This window comes from Cyanistes caeruleus, unplaced genomic scaffold (assembly GCF_971803275.1).
Source record: "Cyanistes caeruleus unplaced genomic scaffold, bCyaCae1.hap1.1 HAP1_SUPER_30, whole genome shotgun sequence".
NCBI classification, from domain to species: domain Eukaryota; kingdom Metazoa; phylum Chordata; class Aves; order Passeriformes; family Paridae; genus Cyanistes; species Cyanistes caeruleus.
The window spans coordinates 2935098-2954984 of record NW_028256295.1 but is presented as its reverse complement, the minus strand read 5'-3'; the positions used below and the strand labels follow the sequence as shown (position 1 = coordinate 2954984).

Below are 19887 nucleotides of genomic sequence, written 5' to 3'. Positions count from 1 at the left end.
GCCGGATCATGAGAAGTAAAGGAAGACCCTTAAAACCAGCTTCCCCCACCCCTCCCTCCTCCCAGCTGTGCCTCCTCCCCCGGCAGTGCAGGGACACAGGGAATGGGGCCATGGTCACTCCATCCCCCGGGGCTTTTCCCGCTGCTCAGGGACAGGAGTCGTTCCCCTGCTGCACCCTGGGCTCTCTCCCACCGGAGACTTCTCCAGGAACTTTTCCAAGTTGAGTCCATCCCATGGGGAACAGCCCCTCACAGTGCTGCAGCGTGGGTCACTCTGCCACGGGGTCAGCCCTTCTGAAAAGAGCAGGCAAGGAGAGCAGCTCCTTTTTAATGCCTTTATTGAGGGCAGCTCTAGGTGGGGGAGCTCGACCACTGCTGCTCCCAATGGATGACCCAGAGGAAAAAATGTTCAATATTGCCACAGGGCAGAGCTGGGGATTCTGCCTTCAGGTGAGCCTCTAGAAGGACTCTGGTTTACTGTAAATCTTGGGTAGTCGTGGAGAGCAAATGTGGTTTAGTTATGGTGACAAAGTCCGAAACATCAGTCAATTGCTCAGTGTTCTCCCTTGCTCCTTAGTGTAGTTTGGAGTCTGGTTTGTGCCCTGGCTCGCTGATTCTAGGGGTCTTTGAATGTTAATCCCACTTCCCCTGGGTGCTACCCCCATGGGAGTTGGGCTCATCTACACACTGGGTGCTGTCATCGGTGCCATGGGGGGTGCCAGGAGCAGCAGAGGCAATAGACAAGCCCAGGTGGCATTAGCAAGGCTGGTACAACAACATTGGTATTTACCAAACATGACACAACATGAGCTATATTAACAAAGAAGGCCCCTTACGGTGACAACATTCTACTGCTCAAACTGTAAAACATCTTTGTGTACTGATCAGGAGGTCACGATTTGCTCTTTACAATCCTGATGCTGAATGTCTCCTGAGGAGGTCTGGTCACAGAGAAGAATGAGCCCCTTGTGGGCTGCCCCTGTTTGGACAACCTGCTCCTCACCCCGAGCCTCAGCATGTCTGACATCGCCCAGCTGGGACTGACATCCCAAAGCATTGAGAACATTTATCAATTTTTGTTTATCATTAAAATCTAATTAATTTATAAAAATAAAATTTTACTTTTTATAATAATATTATTCTGTATTCTTATAACCTTGTTTTTGCATTTATATAAAAGAATTGATACCTTTTCAGGAACAAAAAACATTATTGTTCTCTGGCTCTAAGTACCACAATTCCCTTCATTAATTAACTGACCTCTATTTCTCCCTCTTTATGCTAATTACTCCTATTTTTAGCCCGTTAATCGTAATTTTGAAATTATTCTCAGACAGGGTAAAAGGGGCCACTTTGGGGTCCATGGAGACTTTTCTGGGGAACATTTGGGGCAGCTTTGTGTCTGGGGAGGGAATTTAGAGAGAACTTGGGGGTCTGGAGGACACTTAGGGGAATCGAGTGCGCACTTGGAGGGGCATTTAGGGATTCTGTGTGACAATTCGGGGTCAGGGGGACACTTGGGGGTCAAGGGGGGGAATCTGGGGACCCTTTGGGGTCCGAGCGGGCACTCGGGGGGCTGTAACAGGGAATCTCTGGGCCGCGGGGGATGATGGGAGCTGTAGGCGCCGGTATAATACGGTTTAAAGGTGCCGCGGAGCATCACGGGAGTTGTAGGCGCACCTCCAAAATCCCACAAAATTGTTCATATGTCCTCAAAATCCCTCAAAATTAAAAAAAACCCCACAGAATTTCTTGAAACTTCTCAAAACCCTACGAAATTCAGAAACATCCCACAAAATGTCCACAAATTTCTACAAAATCTGAGAAAAATCCCTCTAAATTCAAGTCTCCTCAATATCCCACAAAATTCCACAAAAATCCCACAAAATTCCAGAAACATCCCAAAAATTTCCCTAAATCTTCTTAAAACCCTACCAAATTCCAGAAACGTCCCACAAAAACTCCACAAATTTCCACACAATCTAAGAAAAATCTTTCAAAATTCTTCAAGTCTTCTCAAAATCCCACAAAATTTCAGAAAATTCCACAAACATCCCTCGAAATTCCACAAACATCCCACAAAATCTCCTCCAATTTTCATACAATCAAAGAAAAATCTTTCAAAATTCTTCAAGTCTCCTCAAAATCCCTCAAAATTCCAGAATCATCCCTCAAAATTCCAGAAAAATACCACAAAATACTACAATCATCCTAACAAACTCTCTAAATCTTCTCAAAACCCTACCAAATTCCACAAACATCCCACAAAATTCCAGAAAAATCTACTCAAAACCCTACCAAATTCCAGAAACTTCCCACAAAATCTTTACAAATTCAAACACAATCTAAGGAAATCTTCGCAAAATTCTTCAAGTATCCACAAAATCTCACCAAATTCCAGAATATTCCACAACATTCCAAAAAAACACACAAAAATCCAGAAACGTCCCACAAAATTCTTTACATGTCTCAAAATCCCACAAAATTCCTGAGAAGCATCACGAAATTGTGAAAAAACCTTCAAAATTCCCTAAACCTTCTCAAAACACTACCAAATTCCAGAAATATCCCACAAAATCTTTACAAATTTCCACACAATCTACGAAAAATCCCCCAAAATTCTTCATGTCTCCTCAAAATCCTTCAAAATTCCATGAAAATCCCACAAAATTCCACAAAAATCCCACAAAATTCCAGAAACATCCCACAAAATTCCAGAAACATCCCACAAAATTCCCTGAATCTTCTCAAAACCCTACCAAATTCCAGAAACATCCCACAAAATCTTTTCCAACTTCCATACAATCTAGGAAAAATTCCTCAAAATTCTTCAAGTCTCCTCAATATCCCAAAAAAATCCTGAAACATCCCATAAAATTCTTTAAATTTTCCCAAAATCCCACAAAATTCTTGAAAAGCATCACAAAATAGTGAAAAAATCCCACAAAACTCCCTAAATCTTCTCAAAACCCTACCAAATTCCAGAAAAATCCCACAAAATCTCCTCAAATTCCCCATATTTAAGAAAAATCCCTCAAAATTTTTCAAGTCTCCTCAATATGCCACAAATTTTCCAGGAAAAATCCCTCAAAATTCCCAAAACATCCCACAAAATCTCCACAAATTTCCACACAGTCTCGAAAAATAACTCAAAATTCTTCATATCTCCTCAAAACCCCTCAAAGTTTTAGAAAAATCTAACAAAGTTATTTAAATTTTCTCAAAATCCCACAATATTCCAGAAACATCTCACAAAATCTCAACAAACTTCCACAAAATCCCAGAAAAATCCCTCAAAATTTTTCAAGCCTCTTCAAAATCCCACAAAAGTCCAGAGAATTCCACAACATTCCAAAAAAATCCCACAAAATTCCAGAAAAATCCCAGAAAAATGTTTACATTTTCTCAACATCCCACAAAATTCAATAAAAATCCCTCAAATTTCAAGATAATCCCAGAAAATTCAAGAAAAATCCCTTAAAATTACTTAAATTTTCTCAAAATCCCATTAAATTCCAGCAAAATTTCACGAAATTGCTGAAAAATTAAAAAAAACCTAAATCTTTTCAAAATCCTACCAAATTCCAGAAACATCTCACAAAATACCCTCAATATCCTGCAAAATTCCACAAAAATTCCACAAAATTCCACAAATATCTCACAAAATTCCAGGAAAATCTGATAAAATGGTTAGTGTTCAGGAACACACATAATCACAAATGATCATATGCAGGTGCTTTATTAAGAGATCTGGGTGTCAGGGGTACACATACCCAAATCTGACCCATCTTGGTTTTGGACTGAACATTTTATACTCAATCATTATATAACTCACATATTAATTACTAAACTTACATTGTTCTATTGTAAGCATTGTTTTTACCCAAGCATGGATTTCTCATGATACCCCCCAGCCCCCTCACATTGTTCCTCATGTTCTTTAAACAATAATTATATCTAATCACATCTAACAATTGTATCATGAACATCTACTGATTACACAGGTGCAGTTTGACCTGATCTTTAGCAAGTACAAGGCCTAACATTTCCCAGGGCCTACTTTTCCAAGGCCTTTCCAAATGTATCTTCCTTTCTAAGTCCCTGAATTTTCTAAGATTTTGAGACCTTTTATTATCACTTACAGGACTTGTGCTCCAGACCCCTCACCAGCCTTGTTGCCCTTCTCTGGACACGCTCCAGCCCCTCCATGGCCTTCCTAAATTGGGGGCCCAGAACTGGACACAGCACTCGAGGTGCTGCCCAACCAGTGCAGAGTAGAGGGGAGGAATCCCTGCCCTGCTCCTGCTGGCCACACTGTTCCTGATCCAGGCCAGGAGCCATTGGCTTCCTTGGCCACCTGGGCACACTGCTGGCTCATGCCCAGCCTGCTGTCCATCAGTGCCCCAGCTCCCTTTCTGCCTGGCTGCTGTCCAGCCACTCTGTCCCCAGCCTTTATGTTGCATGGGTTGTTATGGCCAAAGTGCAGGACCTGGAACTTGGACTTGTTAAACCTCACCTTGTTGGGTTTGGGCCCTGGATCCAGCCTGTCCAGCTCCCTGTGCAGAGCCCTCCTACCCTGCAGCACATCAACACTCCCAGGCAACCTGGTGTCACCACGGTTCCATGGGGCCCTAGAGTGTCACAATGGTCTCCAGGATTCCATGAGGCCTCCCAGCAATCCAATTTTGGATCATACTGGGAGTAGCTGGACTCATACTGGGAGTATCTGAGAATGACTGGGAACATACCATGCACATCATCCCCCATACTGGGGGTGACTGGGAGCAACTGGGAGCATGCTGGGAGCAAATGGCATCATACTGGGACTGACTGGGTTGATCTAGCCAGAGGCAACTGGGACCATCCTGGGAGTGCTGCCTTGTGACAAGGATCATACTGGAGCTTACTGGGCTCATGATGGTGTTGAAAGGGAACAACTGGGATCTCTGAACACCAAAGGTACCTCTCCTGCTCACTGAAGAAGGAGCTTCCCAGTATCCATGTGTGAGGGGACCTTCACCTGAACCAGATGCTGTTAGGAGAAAAAGCTGCCTCTGCTGGAAAATCCCACACAACAAGTCAATGCCAAGAGAGCATTTTGCTTTCACAACTTCCCTCCTGGAGCCACAGTCCTTTTGGATCGCACAGCAAGCAAGAGAACAGCACAAAATACAAGGCTGTGTCCAGTTTTTGGCTGGGTGAGCAGAGGGAATGCCAGAGTTCACTGCCACAGACTCTCCTCTTGGGGAACAGAACCCCCCCAGGCTCCATTCCAAATGCTGTGCACACCCTGCTGGCCAAAAACAACCCCTTTTTAAAGAAGTTGTTGGCAGGAGCTTTCCCAAATAAATGGCATCTTAATTGCAATTTTCTTTCAAAATCACCTCAGTTCCAAAGGAAGAACAGAAAGCCCACAGCAATCCCAAAGGCACATATGGTGCACCTGGGGAAATCCTCGACTTAGGGGCCCAGGGAGTTAAAAAATACCCATCAGAAGCCCCAGAGTGCAGAGTGCAAACTGCAGCAACCACTTGCTGGATCATTTTGGCTGTGCTGCACACACCTGCAGACTGTCTGTCCCCCTGCCAGGACAGAAGGACACCCGTCAGGGGCTGGGCTGGCTGCTGAGAATGCCTCGGGCAGGAGGATCCTCAGGCAATGAGCAGGTGCCCAGAGCCGCTCTGACACTGAGGCCTCTGTGCCCCACAGCAGCGGGAACACCACAAGGACACGGCAACGTTCCTGTGACATCACAGCAGCAGCTCCCCCAAAAACCGCCTGGAAGGTTCTCCTGGGTCACCAAGGAGCACAAAGGATCCTCAGAGGGCACAACCTATTGCTCAAGGGATCCAAGAGGAGCTCAGAAAATGCAGCAAATGAGGACACCCCACAGCCCAGCCTGAACACTGAGAAGGAACAAAGATGTGAGCAAACCAATGGAAACACAACTTTTGGTCACTGATGCTTCTGACTAAAACCAGCAAGGCTTGTTCCATCTGGGATCTTTGTTTTAGTTCTAGAAACAAGGAGGGTTCTCTACTGTCAATGTACCGAAAGCAGGAACTTGGGGGAAAGAAGGCTGAGAGTGCCAAAGCCTTGTGTGACTCCTTGGACATCTTGTGGCTGAGGGTGTCCAAGGCAATGGACTCACAAGCGGGGTCCCTGCCCTCCCCACTGACAGCTGCCATCTCTCCTTCAGCCCCACACGTGTCTCCAACAACCTCCTGCCAAGGGCCTCCATCCACACATTCCATCACCAGCCACAGATCCTCATCCACGAGGTCACCCAGCATCCCTGAGGCCACAGCAGGGAGTGCTCCTGGCATCTGGTAGAGCACTGTGGCTTTCCTGGGATCCTTCTGGTGCCTGTGGCTGAGAGGAGTGGGGTGGATGGAAGCAGGACGGGTCACAGATCAGCAGCCCCACTGCAAGCAGTGCTTTCTCCTGCTGTGTGGGGACCGTGGGGTGACTGATATTGGGACTCCTCTGGCTTTGGCTCCTGCAGAGCACACAGTGGCTCAGACACTGGGCTGAGGGAAGGGGTGCCATGGAAACCCAGCACAGGCATTTCTCTTTGGAGAGGGGGTTCTGCAGGGAGAAGGGAGAAGAAGAGACTTTCCTGTCTGCTGAGATTCCCCCTCCTCCTTCAGCAGCCATTCCACAATCCATCAGTACCAGAGTTCATAGGATCACTTCCATGCCAGGGAGCACACGGCACTCAAAACTGAACCCTGCCAGAGCCCAGCCCTGCCTGCCCATTTGGAGGGTGTGGGGGAATGGAATTTCAGCAGGAGCTGACCCACAATGATACTTTGCCACTTGTGGGTTTCTCACAGCCTTAGAAGGAGTTTGAGATCTCTGTCCCCAGCACCTGCTCACCCTTCAAGTGCACACACGAGCCTGGGGGCAATTCAGGTTCCCTGGAGTGGTGGCTGCTTCCCTTGGAAACAGGAGCTGTTGTCTTTTCCAGTGTGCTTAACTCCCTTCTACCTATTAGAAAGTGGGTGAGTAAAGGAAATGACCCTGGAGAAAGGGGACCAGAAATGGGGAAAAGGATGAAACATGTCTGAATTACAAATGAAATCTATTTCAATTTATTTCTTTACTACTAATCTATTACAAACAAAAACATGTTTCTGAGCTGATTGTTTGGATTCAGAAGAATTATTATTCAAGAAATAAACTTGTTCTTATTATTATTTATTAGTATTACTTTTCACTGTCAAGACTTTTAAATCTTGGACATGAATAAAAATAGCTGGATGTCTCTCACTGGGAAAATTCCCTTGCTTTTCCCCCTGGGTTTAAACTGTACAGTCATTTCCAAGTTGCCAGTGGATTCTAAAGATGGAAAATCCTTTTAATGGTGGGTTTGGTGTGGTTTGGAGCTGGGAAAGGGTCTCATCCCTTCCCAGAGGTGCCCCAAGCCTGCTCTGCTGCCACATCTGCACTCGCGGCCCCTCACGGCTGCTCTGCCCTGGGGACATGGTGGGACCCCTCCTGCCAGGGCTGAGGCTCCTCATGGCCCCTCACAGCCCCTCATGGCCCCAAAGAACCTCTCATGGCCCCATAGAACATCTCTTGGCCCCTCACAGCCCCTCATGGCCCCTCACTACCCCTCATGGCCCCACAGAACCTCTCATGGCCCCACAGAACCTCTCACAGCCCCTCATGTCCCTTCATGGCCCCTCGTTTCCCCTCACAGCCCCTCATGGCCCCACAGAACCTCTCATGGCCACATAGAACATCTCTTGGCCCCTCACAGCCCCTCATAGCCCCTCACTACCCCTCATGGCCCCACAGAACCTCTCATGGCCTCATAGAACCTCTCACAGCCCCTCATGGCCCCATAGAACCTCTCATGGCCCCACAGAACCTCTCATTTCCCCTCACGGCCCCTCACAGCCTCAGGGGCTCCTCCCAAAGGAGAAGGGGTCGGGCCCTGCTCACTCTCCTTTTATTTCGGTCCCTTCACAGCGCCGAGTAAAGAAAGGCTGAATGGAGCCTTTCGCCAGCGTTTCCCTCGGGGTTCATTGCGGGCTGAAGCTCTGTGCTGGCGCTGGCCCCAGCACCAACATCCCTGCAGCCCCCAAGGCCTTTGCTGTCCCCCCGTGTCCATTCCCTGTCCCCGAGTCCCGCCCGGCTCTGGCAGCAGCAGCAGCCGCAGCGCAGCGGGCGCAGGCCCGGCCCGGCCGGGGCTCCCAGCCAGGAGCAGCAGCAGCGCCGGCCCTTCCCACCTGCTCCTGCCTCGGCTTCCCAGGGCTTTTGCCAGGGCAATGCTGGACTACAGCAACAATCCCCCACAAACAGCCCTGATTCCTCAGGGCCCGCCTCTGCTGCCCTCAGCCAGCCCTCAGAGGAAGAAAGGATCGGGTTCCAGCGCTGTTTTCAGCCCTGTTTTACTCACCCTGAGGTGACAGCAGGAGGCTGTGGGTGCCTTGGCCTTGGCAATTGTAGATCCCGGCTGCTCTTGCCCCTCTTCTGCTTGCCACTTGAATTTTAGCGGTACAGCTGCAATTGCCTCTTTCAATCAGTGCTACCCACTGTGCTTTTGTCACGGGGAACTCAGGATTTTTGTTTCAGGCATCATGATCAGTAGAGATCAAAATGCTCCCAAGTCCCTGAGCACTAAGTCGAGGGAAATTAAAGCCACACAGGTCACATTTGCAGTGCTCAAACACAGCCCTGTTGCTGCTGCTGCTGCTGCTGAAATAGAATCAACTGACAGAGGCCATCACAGAAATTGCCTCTGCAGTGGCAAATAAAATGAAAAAATCCACCAGGAGAAAGAAAAACCAGAACTTCCCAACTCGCTTCATTGTTTCTTCTGAGCAGCAGAAGAAAAAGGAACAGGGCACCTTTCAGGCAGCTCCACAAGCTCAGGGTTCTCATTTCCTGGGGAATCTGAGATGCAATTGGCCTTGTTAAAAGGATAAAAGCAAGGGGAATGAATTGGGAATTATTAGGAAAAAATGACCCTTCTTACACACAAAGTTCACCAAGTCATTCCCTGCATTTCTCCTTTTCACATTCTTTCTCTCATCCACTGAGAGCTCCAGCTTATCATGTTCTGCTGCTTATCATCACCTGATTGTGCTCTTGATTTCTCCCAGTGCAAGAGATGTAGAATCATCTCAACTGAACACAGAAACAAACTCCCTCTGTCAGCCCATCTTCATGTTCCAGATCACTTTCCAGATGTCCATGGGGCTGTTGGAATGATGAGCTCTCCACTGCTGGCTGCAGGCTCTGGAGATTCTTTCTCCACATTCAGCCAGGCTTGTATTCCCCAACAATTCCTGGTAGCCCATCATGTTTTCTTTGGGTAGAAGAGGAACAATGAAAACCTCACCAATGGCACAACTCCCCTGTCCACGAGGAAAAGAAAGAACAAGTTGTCAAGTTCTTCAAACATTTGTCCTGCTTTGCTGCAAGAGTTGTGCTGCACTCACAGTGTGGGGAGCCAAGAGAAGCTGCAGCTGGGGGCACATCTTGTGACAGGAGCTGCGCCTTGTTCTCCAGGACAGGTTTTTGGAAAGAACAGACGGGACTGGGGAGAAGATTCTGGGAAAATGGAAACAGCTTTTTTAAGAAATGAAAATAAAATCAAAAGAAACGACCAGTATGTTTTTCTCTATTTTTCTCTATTTATTTTTATGTTCCCCTTTTCCATCTTGCACTGTTTGTCCATCCCATTCATTCCAAATGGCTCTCACCTCTAAGATCTGAGACTTGGCAAGTTTTAGACACTGTAAAATACCCTGAGCTATAGCCAGTTTGCCTTGCCCTGTTTTCCTTGGAAAGCAATGCTGGAGACACAAGTGCAGTGCTTGGCTCAGGTACAAATTCTGCATTCAGGGAATGTGCTCAGACGGTGTCTGAGCCTCAGCAGGGACAAGGCACAGCAGCAGCCAAGGGCATTGCTGTGCCCCTGTGCAGGAGTCCAGACTCTGGCTCTTGGCTCAGCAGGGCAAAGTTGCCGTGTTTGGCCAGGCTCAGGGGCTGCCCGGGGAGCGCGGGGCTCGGGCCGGGGCCGAGCGGGCAACGGACAAACGGACACGGGGACAAACGGCCCCGGTGCTTCAGTTGCAGCGGCAGCGGCGGCAGCAGCAGCAGCGGCGGCAGCGGCGGCAGCAGCGAAAGCAGAGAATTAATCGATTTCTGTCTCTCCTCTCCCTCTCCCACTGTCCCGCATCCTCTCCTGATCTCCCTTTTCCTGTGTCCCCTTCTTTTCCAGTTTCCCTCTCCCCGTGCCCACCCGGGCAATGCCCCCGGTCCGCCCCCGGCCCCGGGCGGGGCCGCCCCGTCCCCGGCCCCGTCCCCGGCCCCGTCCCCGGCCGTCCCTCCGCGGTCTCGCCTCCGCCCAGCTCTGGCTGTGCTGGGCGGGCATCAGTGCCAGGGGCTGGGGCGGCATCGCTGCCCTTTGGCTCCGCCTGGCCCGACCCCGAGCCCGAGCCCGAGCCCGACCCCGACCCCGACCCCGGCCCCGGCCCCGGCCCCGGCCCCGGCCCCGGCCCCGGCCCCGGCCCCGACCCCGGCCCCGGCCCCGGCCCCGGCCCCGGCCCCGGCTCCTCCCGGGGCCCGCGGAGGACACAGGCGGTGCGGCCGCTGCCGCCGCCTCCGCTGCGGCTTCCCCGGCCCGAGCTCCGCCGCTGTCGCGTTCCAATGAGGGAACGCCTGCGGGTGCCCGGCCCGGGGAGCTCGGGGAGCGCTCGGGGGCCGTTCCTGGCCCCGGGCCGAGCACTGACGGCCGCGTCTCTTCCCCAGGGAAGGCGCAGCAGGCCCTGCAGCAGCGCTACCGAGTGGGTTCACTGCTGGGGCGCGGCGGCTTTGGCAGAGTTTTTGCGGCCACTCGGCTCTCGGACGGACTCCCGGTGAGCAGAGGGGCCGGCGGCGGGCGGAGGAGGAGGAGGGCGCGGAGGAGGAGGATGGGGCTGGACACGGTGGGCGGTGAGCTGAATCCGCTGTTCCCTTTGGCTTGCAGGTGGCCATCAAAAAGGTGCCACGGAACCGCGTCCGGCACTGGGGCGAGCTGGTGAGTGAGCGGGGCCAGCGGCAGAAGCCGGGCCGTGCCGGGCGGGGATGAGCCGGGGCCCGGCAGGGTGGGAGCCGCCAGGACACCTGCAGGGAGAGCGGGCGTGGGGCCAGCGGAGGGCACAGAGCATCCCGGGCTGGCTGAGGGCTTCCCGAGCCCTGGCACGGCCTCAGCCCCACTGACGGCACCGTGCTCCTCCCGCAGCCCGACGGCACCAGCGCACCCCTGGAGATAGTGCTGCTGGACAAGGTGTCCACAGGCTTCCCCGGTGTGGTGCAGCTGCTGGAATGGTTTGAGCTCCCCAACACCATCGTGATGGTGCTGGAGCGCCCGGAGCGGTGTCAGGACCTGCGGCGTTTCATTCGGGCACGGAGGTTCCTGTCCGAGGAAGAGGCGCGGGAGCTGTTCCAGCAGGTGCTGGCGGCCGTGCGGCACTGCACCAGCTGCGGGGTCCTGCACCGAGATATAAAACCTGAGAACGTCTTGGTAGACCTGGACACCGGCGAGGCAAAACTGATCGACTTCGGCTGTGGCACCTACCTGCAGGACACAGCCTACACTCAATTTGCAGGTGAGCCCACACAGGGGTGGTGATCCTGGTCTTGGCATCTCCTGGCCCAACCTGGGTGTGGCAGGAGGGATTCTCCCAGGACTGGGGCTGGGGCTGGGGCAGCCAGCCTGACAAAATCCCCCATGGGTGGGAGTAGAAGAGAGGGGGAGCCAGAACTGGTGCACCAGCTGGTTTGGTGTGCAGGTGAGAATGGGCTTGGACTGCTCTGCTCACCTGGTTTGCCTTGGTTCAGGATATTTTTTGGGCAATGCCAGCAGGGAGGATGTGGGTGTGGTTTTTCCCCACCACTGAGTGGGTATTTCCCTTTGTGTGTCATGGTCGGGCCTTGCCAGGGTTTCTGCTGCCCTCTTCCAACACCAGTGGCTTCTTTTCCAACCCCAAGTTTGTACCCAAGTCCCAGGTGCTGGCGAGAGGGCAGCAGGTCACCCCGTGGGCCACTGGGGCAGCCCCCACATGCCCAGGGATGCTGGGGCCAGGCTCTGGGAGCAGCAGCATCCCCCTGATGAGCTCCATCCATATTCCATAGGAACACCGTCATACAGCCCCCCGGAATGGAACGACTTCGGCTGGTACCATGGCGAGGCAGCGACCGTCTGGTCCCTGGGCATCCTGCTGCACGAGATGGTCTGCGGGGAGCACCCTTTCAGGAGGGGCAGGAACATCAGATGGGGCCAGCTCCCGCTGCCACAACGGCTCTCCCAAGGTGGATCCTCATCTCTGGGCACGGGGGGAACACCAGTGTTGGGAGACAGCAGCGGGCTCGTGAGCATCCCGCTCTGGCAGCTGCTGAGGAGGTGGCACATGTCCTGCTCTCCTGCTCTCCTCCAAAACAAACAATTGATGGGAAAGTTTAGGCCCAGCTCTGAGCACATCCAGCGTGGCCTGGGCACGGGAATAGTGGGGCAAAGCAGACAGGAGCCTTCTCCAACTGACCAGTGGTTTGTGGTTTCTCTCCCCAGACTGCCAGATTCTGATCAGGTGGTGTTTATCCCTGAACTCCTTGGACAGGCCCTCATTAGAAGACCTGTCCTGTGATCCCTGGATGCAGGATATTCATCAGCCCTAGAAGAAGGGAGAGAGCCACAGGCACAGTGATGCAGGGACCTGGTAAGTTACAGCTCCACACATGCCCTGGCAGTCAGCAGCAAAGAAACCCAGACTTTTTTGTCCTGCCTGTGTCACTGCACTGGGGTCATGGAATGGGAACACACAGCCCTTGTGCTGGAGCTGAGCTGCTCTGCCCAGCACTGGTGGGCACCATCTGAGCTGGTTTTGCTTGTCCTGCTTCACTGACAGCCGGGCCCTGGGCAGAACCCTGACAGCCTGGTGTCACCCCAGGGAAGAAGGAGCCCCTGGAGAAGCTGTACCAGGTGGGGCTGCTGCTGCTGCTGCTGGAGACGTGGAGGACAGCAGCAAGGATGACAATCTCTTCCTCCACCTGGCCAGCAGGAGCTGGCGATGATGGACTTTGATTCTGGCACCTTCTTCAAAGGCAGGCTCCACAGGGAATTTTCAGGTAAGTCCAGACCCAGGGGGATGCTCCCAGATTTGTGCATTGGCCGGGAACCAAAGGTTTCCCCTTTGCTGGGGCAGATGCAACTGATTCCTCAGTGGCTGCCCAGCTGGTTTTTGGCAGGGCTGGGGACGTGGGCTGGGGTGGTGATGAAATGGGAGTGGGATCCTGGCCCTGCCAACAGCCCCCAGCACCCACCGTGCCCCGGGCTGGGACTGGGGCAGCCAGCCCGACACAAACAAACCCCCATGGCAGGAGCACAGGTGGGACTCCAGAACCTGAGCACGGCTGCTTTGCTGTGCAGGCAAGGAAGGGCTTGGGCTGCTCCACTCCCCTGCTTTGCTTTGGGATCACCGTGATTTTGGGGGACAGTGCAGGGGGAAGGGAGAAAGCATGGGCTTCCCTCACCCATGGGTGGGTTTTTCCCCAGAATGTAGGGTTTGGGCCTTCCTCAAGCTCCTGACAGACATAAGATTTTTTACTATTTTTCTTGTTTCCCCTTTTTGTCTGTAACCTATTTTCATTAATTTGTTGTTTGTTTTTCTAAAGGAAGCGTTCCAGGTGGGGTCCAGTCTGGATCAGGAAGTGCTTGGGACCAGCTGTGGCGTGGATGGGCCGTGCCCTTGGAGAAGACTGAGGACATCGTTTGGGACCAGCTTTTCTTGTGGCAGCGGATGGTGTGAGGTGGGTCCTCATCTCCTTGGCATGGGTGAGACAAGAGCTTTTGGGAGATGGCAGCGGGCACAGGAGCATCCCGCTCTGGGCAGCTGCTGAGGGGCTGGATCTGCCGTGGCTGGCTGCAGGCTGGGCACATATCCTGCCCTCCTGCTCTGCTCCCCAAGGCAGCAGTGATGGGCAGCTTTGGGCCCAGCTCTGAGCACGGCCAGCATGGCCTGGGCACCGCGGCTGGCTGGGACAAGGGGACAGGAGCCTTCAGCTGACGGGCGGTTTCTGCTTTCTCTCCTTGCAGCCGGGCTCTGCGGATGCTGAGGCTGCTCTGGGCTCTGCCAGGGCTCTGCTGGGCTCAGCACCGGGCCGGGATCAGCCAAAGAAGAAACGCTGTGACCTGCAGCAGAGACTTGAGCATTTTGGCAATGCAGCTCAAGTCTGCAGAGTGTCCACCTCCAAGGGAAAACATGACACCCCCCAAAAATTAAACTTGTTCCGTAACTTCTGAAATGAAATTCACCTGGGATGATTCCAAATGACATTTTTCAGCTTGCTCAAGCTGTAGCTCAGCCCTTCTCTGAACAGTTCTGTCCCCACACCTGCCTTTTACTTCACAACTGCTCCCTCCTTTCCCCCAGTGAGTTCCCAGCCCATCACAGTCTCCATCACACTGCAGCCTTCCTTGATGCCCCTCACCACAAGGAAGGCCAAGCCCCAGTCTCAGGGACTCATCCTGTCACTGCCTGAAGAGCAGCAATGTTTCAGAAGTCTGGTGGGAGTTTAGTGTCTTTCAGAGCTGCTCTCCAGCCCTCCGGTCTCCTCACTGCTGAGTTCCCACTCCCTTTTCCTCATTCATCAGGATGAGCTCTGTGAATCCCCTTGTGATAAATGGAAATGATTTGTGCTAACTAAATTGTAACTGTTTGGAAAGTTATTATTAGAAGCAATCAGGGGAATTGGTGTTACAAGCAGATGTACCCCTTTAAAAATGTTACGTGTCAAAATTAAGATAGATTATGTAGTTCTGGGATAAGTAATGTCCCAAGAGAAAATTGACCATGAGATGGACAAAGTTGGAACGACTTTAGGCATAGGGCCTGAAAATTATGAAATGTAAGACTAATTAGTGGAACACAATGCTTACTTACATAACATAACACTTAGTAAGCATGCACAGCCTTTAAAGTTATCCAGAGGACAACAAGGATGAGTGTAAGCCTTCATCCAAAAGTCCACCAAAAGAAGACTGAAGACCCCCTAGCAACAAATGAAGCATGCACCATGACGAATAGTGACGTAAAGTCAAAGAATCAGAAATATGAGAAAACTTAAGAGAAACATTAATGAATATTATAAGCATACAGTATATGAGTTTTGTTTGAATTGCTTTGTTTTGTATGTGAGGTGGGGTGAGAAGTCCTCTCTGTAGCTCGGTCAGTTTTGCTTATGCTTTAATCATACTTAATTACTGGCAAACTATATTCACATACATACATACATACATACATATATATATATATATATATGAAGATATTCACTAAATTGTACTCTTTTACTAAGTTGTATTCCTTTTATACCAAATTGCTATTCAAATTACTAAATTGAATTCTTTTACTAAATTTTATTCTTGTATTCAATTCACTAAATTGTATAATTTTTTCCCTTGTTATTTAATTGCTATTAACTCAATCGATCTAGTTGTCTGATTTTAATTTCATTTACAACAGCACCAAGAAGAAAAGGGTCTTACTGAGAGCAAGCAAACTTAATCCTCTGCCAGGACACAAATTTAGAGGGCAAAAAATTAAAAAAACCCACAGCATCAGCCACACTTCTTAGTGAGAAGGGTTGGAACTCTCTGCCCTCAACACTTCCCCGGCAGGTTTACAAAGGGAACTGGGATCTAAGCTGTGCCCTCTGAACCAACAGAGCCAGCCTCCCTTCAGGGTGAGAAGCCACGGCCTCAGTTATAGCCCTGGGTGCCTCCTGTGCCCCAGAGAATGGCTGTGGTTGTAAATGTGTGTTTGGCTGCAGCACAGGGCCAGGGTGAAGCTCGGCAGCCTCATCAGAGCCCACGGCCACGGCCCTTCCCTGCCGGGGCCCTCACCTGGCCCGGCCCGGCCCGGCCCAGCCCGAGCAGCCTGGACTGGCCTCAAGGGATGGGCTCTGCCTGCCCGCTGTGCCCACAGGCCGGGCCCAAGGGCTTGCAAGAGGCTTCCTCCCAGCTTTGCAAAACCTCGGCCAAGAGTGTCCCCTTTGCTGTGCTGAGAAGAGTAAAAAACCCTCTCAATTTAACCCTGCTGCACTCCTCATGAGGGATCCCTGCACACCTCAGGAGAGAGCCCAAATTTTCCCTGTGTGTCTCATGAGGTGCAGGCCCAGGTGATGCCACTGAAGGAAATGTGCCCTCACAGCCCAGGGACGCTCAGCATGGGCTCCCCCAGCCCCTCAGGGCCCCACCGCTGGTCACGGCAGCCCCTGCCTGGCTCCTGCCTGCCCACACCGTGGGCACCCCCGGCTGTTCCTGGACATGGAGCTCAGCCAGGGCTGGTGCTGTGTGGGCTGTGCTGGTGGTACCAGCCGGACACTGGGGTGACAGCTCCATCTCTTTATTAGAACAAAAAGCATGGGCCAACCCCTGCTCTGGTGCACAGGGGCTGCCCAGTTTCAGTCCTGGCAGGGACCAGGGCCAGGGGGCTCAGGGGCAGAGGGTCTCGCATGGGAGGTGGGGGTCTTGGGATGTCCTCAAGATGGGGATGCAGATGTAGCTTGGCACATGGGGACAGATGTGAAGAGCGGGGATGACAGATGCAGCTTCTCAGTGACCAAAGTCTTTCGCCAGTCTTCTGAAGCTGCAGAGGTGCTCCTGTGGAGAGAAGAGGTGGCTGAGGCCCCCAGCTGCCGCTGGCACACAGGGACCCTCCTGCACAGCAGGGCCCAGAGCTTCCAAGGCTCCCCAGCACGGCTGGAGCTGCTGGCACAGCTTGGCCCAGCTGGACAGCTGCCCCTCAAGGCCCTGGAGAGCAGGGGATGGCTCTGGGCAGGGTCCCTGGCCAGGAGCAGGCCCCAGAGCACCTCTGCCTGTCAAGGGCAATCTCGTCCCCGCTCTTTCTCCTGCCCACCTTGCTTTGCCTCTGCCCGCTGCTCCTGGGGCTGCTCTTGGCCAGGCAGCCTCAGTGGCAGCCAGCACTGGCTGCAGCCCCAGCGGGCTCCCCAGGACAAGGCCCAGCAATTAAGAGGCCAATGAAAGCCCTGGGCAGCAGCAGAACTCTCAGCAGAGTGTTTTGGGCAACCAAGGACTAGCCACAAGTCCACAGCAGCCTCACTGGGAATGTCTCCTGACTATGAGCAGCCTTTCAAGAAGCTGTTGGAGGCCGAGATCAGCAAAACACTCACCGTTTTGTCTTCCAGCAATACCAGATTCCGGCACAGCACGCCATCAGGAAAAGTGCTCCACCAGCCACAATGGCCATTAACTTAATCAAACCATGTGTTCCCTGGTAGAAAACTCTTCTCATGCTTTCCCAGATGTTCTGAGCACGTGCTGTGGTGCCGGCTGCATCTGTGGGAGCAATGGGCAGCGTGAGCCTGTGCTGTGCTCCACGGCTGAGCTGGCAGCATGCTGGATAAGGCCAGGACATTCTCTGTTTCCCCCAGAGCTGGGGCTTGCAGGCACCTTGCCACCCCTTGGCACAAGACTGCTCAACCCCCTGAGCTTGAATGCACAATTTCTCTGTGCATTCTTCTGGTCTTCTCCAGGCAATACTTGTCAAAGACATGGATAAGGATCAGGAAAATGCCCAGGGTTTTGGAAATGCTCCAGGGCCCTCCCTCTTCCAAACAGACCCTAAACCTGAACTAGCCCAAGACTGGAAATTTTCAGGGGATCTCAGGGTGTGCATGGCCTGTGCTGCAGTTTGGGCTCCTGTCAGCTGATGCCAAATGCCTTCCTGCTGAGGCTGGGGAGAAGCTGCAGCCAGGCCAGGCTGGGAAACAGCCCTGCAGGCCATGAAAGCAGCAGTGGGGCAGTGAGGCTGACATGGATCCCTTCCTGCTGTGTTGGGCACTGCGTGTGTAGATGTGCAGAGAAAGCCCCTGGCTGCTGAGTCTCAGGAGAAGGCTGAGGGACATGGACCCACCACAGTGTCCCTCCAGATCATTCAGAATTATGTCCAGATATTTGAGTTCCCCCATTGCTACATTACTATCTCCTATAGGTTTGTTCTTCTTCCTCAGGGGAACATAATATAAAGTATTTCCATTTCAGATGAATGGATCCCACACAACCAGTGCTCAGCCTGTGGGATCGGCAGGGACACACCACACCCCTGTGATGGGAGCTGGGCTTGCTTGCAGAATCCAGATCAGGAGCTGGGAAAGTCCTCCCTGCAGACACACTGTGACTCAACAGCCACAGAAGCTTCCCTCATCTCTTCTGATCTGAACAGGCAGCACTGTGCCACAGGAGCAGTGAGAGGATCACACAGGACGAGGGCACACACGTGCATGGCTCTGTCCTGGCACCTGCAGCGATGCCGCCCTGGCCGAGCCTTGAGCTGGCAGCTCTCCCAGGGGGAAAGGCCTTCACTTACCCTCATAATCTTCCTCATCATCAGGCTCAGTAACTGATATGGACGGGGAATCCAGATCATCCTCATCATCAGGTTCATCTGCAAAGAAAGGCAGGACAGAACAGCTCCTGTGACACTGCTGAAGATTCTTTTTCATGCTGGAGTGGCAGTGAGTGCACCTGGGTGATTGGTGCCCTCCAAGGCACTCCCTCATCTCCACCTTCCACTCAGGAGCAGGAGCAGGGGGACCATGTGCCTGCAGTGGCCCCACACTGGGATGGAAGGAGCCCCTTGAATGGAAGTCAGGGGAGAAAGGACTCCCTGGAGCTGCCAGCAGCTCTGAACTGAGCCCCAGGCAGGGCCAGGGCTTGGCAGCGGCAGCTGGAGCATCTCAGGTTCCCTGGGGCCAGAAATGAGCCACACAAGGCACAGCCCTGGGGCACAGCCCTGGGCCTGGCCCTTCCCTCTCTGCTCTTTTCCATGGCTGCACAGGGCACACGGAAGGTGACACTGGCATTGCACATGGGAAGAGGATTGACAGCTAAATGCTCCTTCCTCCCACTGACAGCAATGCTGTGGGATCACTCAGGGCTCCAGAAGGGAGCAGGGCAAGGTTTCCAGAATCCATCAACCTTCAGACTCTCAAGGGAAATGGCATGTGAGTGAGCTCTTGCCACCTTGACACTGATTGTTCTGTGCAGAAAGGGACATTGAAAACTTGCCTCCAACATTCTCCATGGATCTCAAACCATTATGTGCCAGGGCTTCCAGATGCTCCATGTCACGATCCCAATCTAGAAGGGAGCACAGATCAGAACCATTCCATGGTGTGCTGGGATCCCCTTCTGCCTTAGGGAACTGGGCACTGCAAGGGGGTCAGGTAAGGCTGTGGGAGCCAGATGTCAATGGACATGGCCAAAGCTGCAGAGGGGCCTGAGGAAAGCTCTGGATTGGCTCTGGACATTCTCAACACCTTTTCCATGCTCTGTGCAAAATCCCTGAAAGGCAGGCACTGCCAAGCAGCAGAGATGGCAGCTCAAGCCTCAGCAGGGCTCAGGCCCAGAGACACAGCAATTACCTCCTGGGACTGTGCCTGGCATGGCCTCCCTTCCTGCAGCAGAGGCTGCCCATGAGCCACTGCTTCCTCCGGGAAACGCTGCCTTCAGCACAGCCTTTGGGTTCATCTCTGGAGAAAGGAAGAGCCACAGCTGGATCAGATGGAACCATTCCCCACTGGGGAGGTGGCATGTTCAAGAGGCAATATTTGTCAAAGTCATGGATAAGGACAAGGAAAACACCCAGGTTATTGGGGCTGGCCAGGGCCCTCCCTCCTCCAAGCAGGCCCTACACCTGATCCAGCCTGAGACCAGGAAATTGCAGGGGATCTCAGGCTGTGCATAGCCCATGGTGCAGTTTGGGCTCCCTGTCAGCTGATGCCAAATGCCTTCCTGCTGAGGCTGGGGAGAAGCTGCAGCCAGGCCAGGCTGGGAAACAGCCCTGCAGGGCATGAAAGCAGCAGCAGGGCAGCA

At 52.7% G+C, this 19887-nt stretch overlaps 2 protein-coding genes and 1 long non-coding RNA gene across 3 annotated transcripts in view; 1 reads left to right on the top strand and 2 right to left on the bottom strand.

Moving 5' to 3' along the window:
- The window catches only part of LOC147645291 (uncharacterized), a 409208-nt gene that overhangs the window by 14980 nt on the left and 374341 nt on the right, over positions 1-19887 (bottom strand). Inside the window, 1 exon segment of the mRNA XM_086874768.1 lies at positions 5959-5966. Coding sequence (XP_086730894.1) covers positions 5959-5966 — 8 coding nt within the window.
- LOC111922621 (uncharacterized) overlaps positions 1-19887 on the bottom strand; it is an 813543-nt gene that overhangs the window by 430252 nt on the left and 363404 nt on the right. The window lies entirely within an intron of this gene.
- Positions 12136-14279, top strand: LOC147645305 (uncharacterized). The gene is made up of 5 exons (XR_015282411.1): positions 12136-12308; positions 12565-12712; positions 12902-13121; positions 13668-13802; positions 14089-14279. It is a non-coding gene; the product is annotated as an uncharacterized LOC147645305 (long non-coding RNA).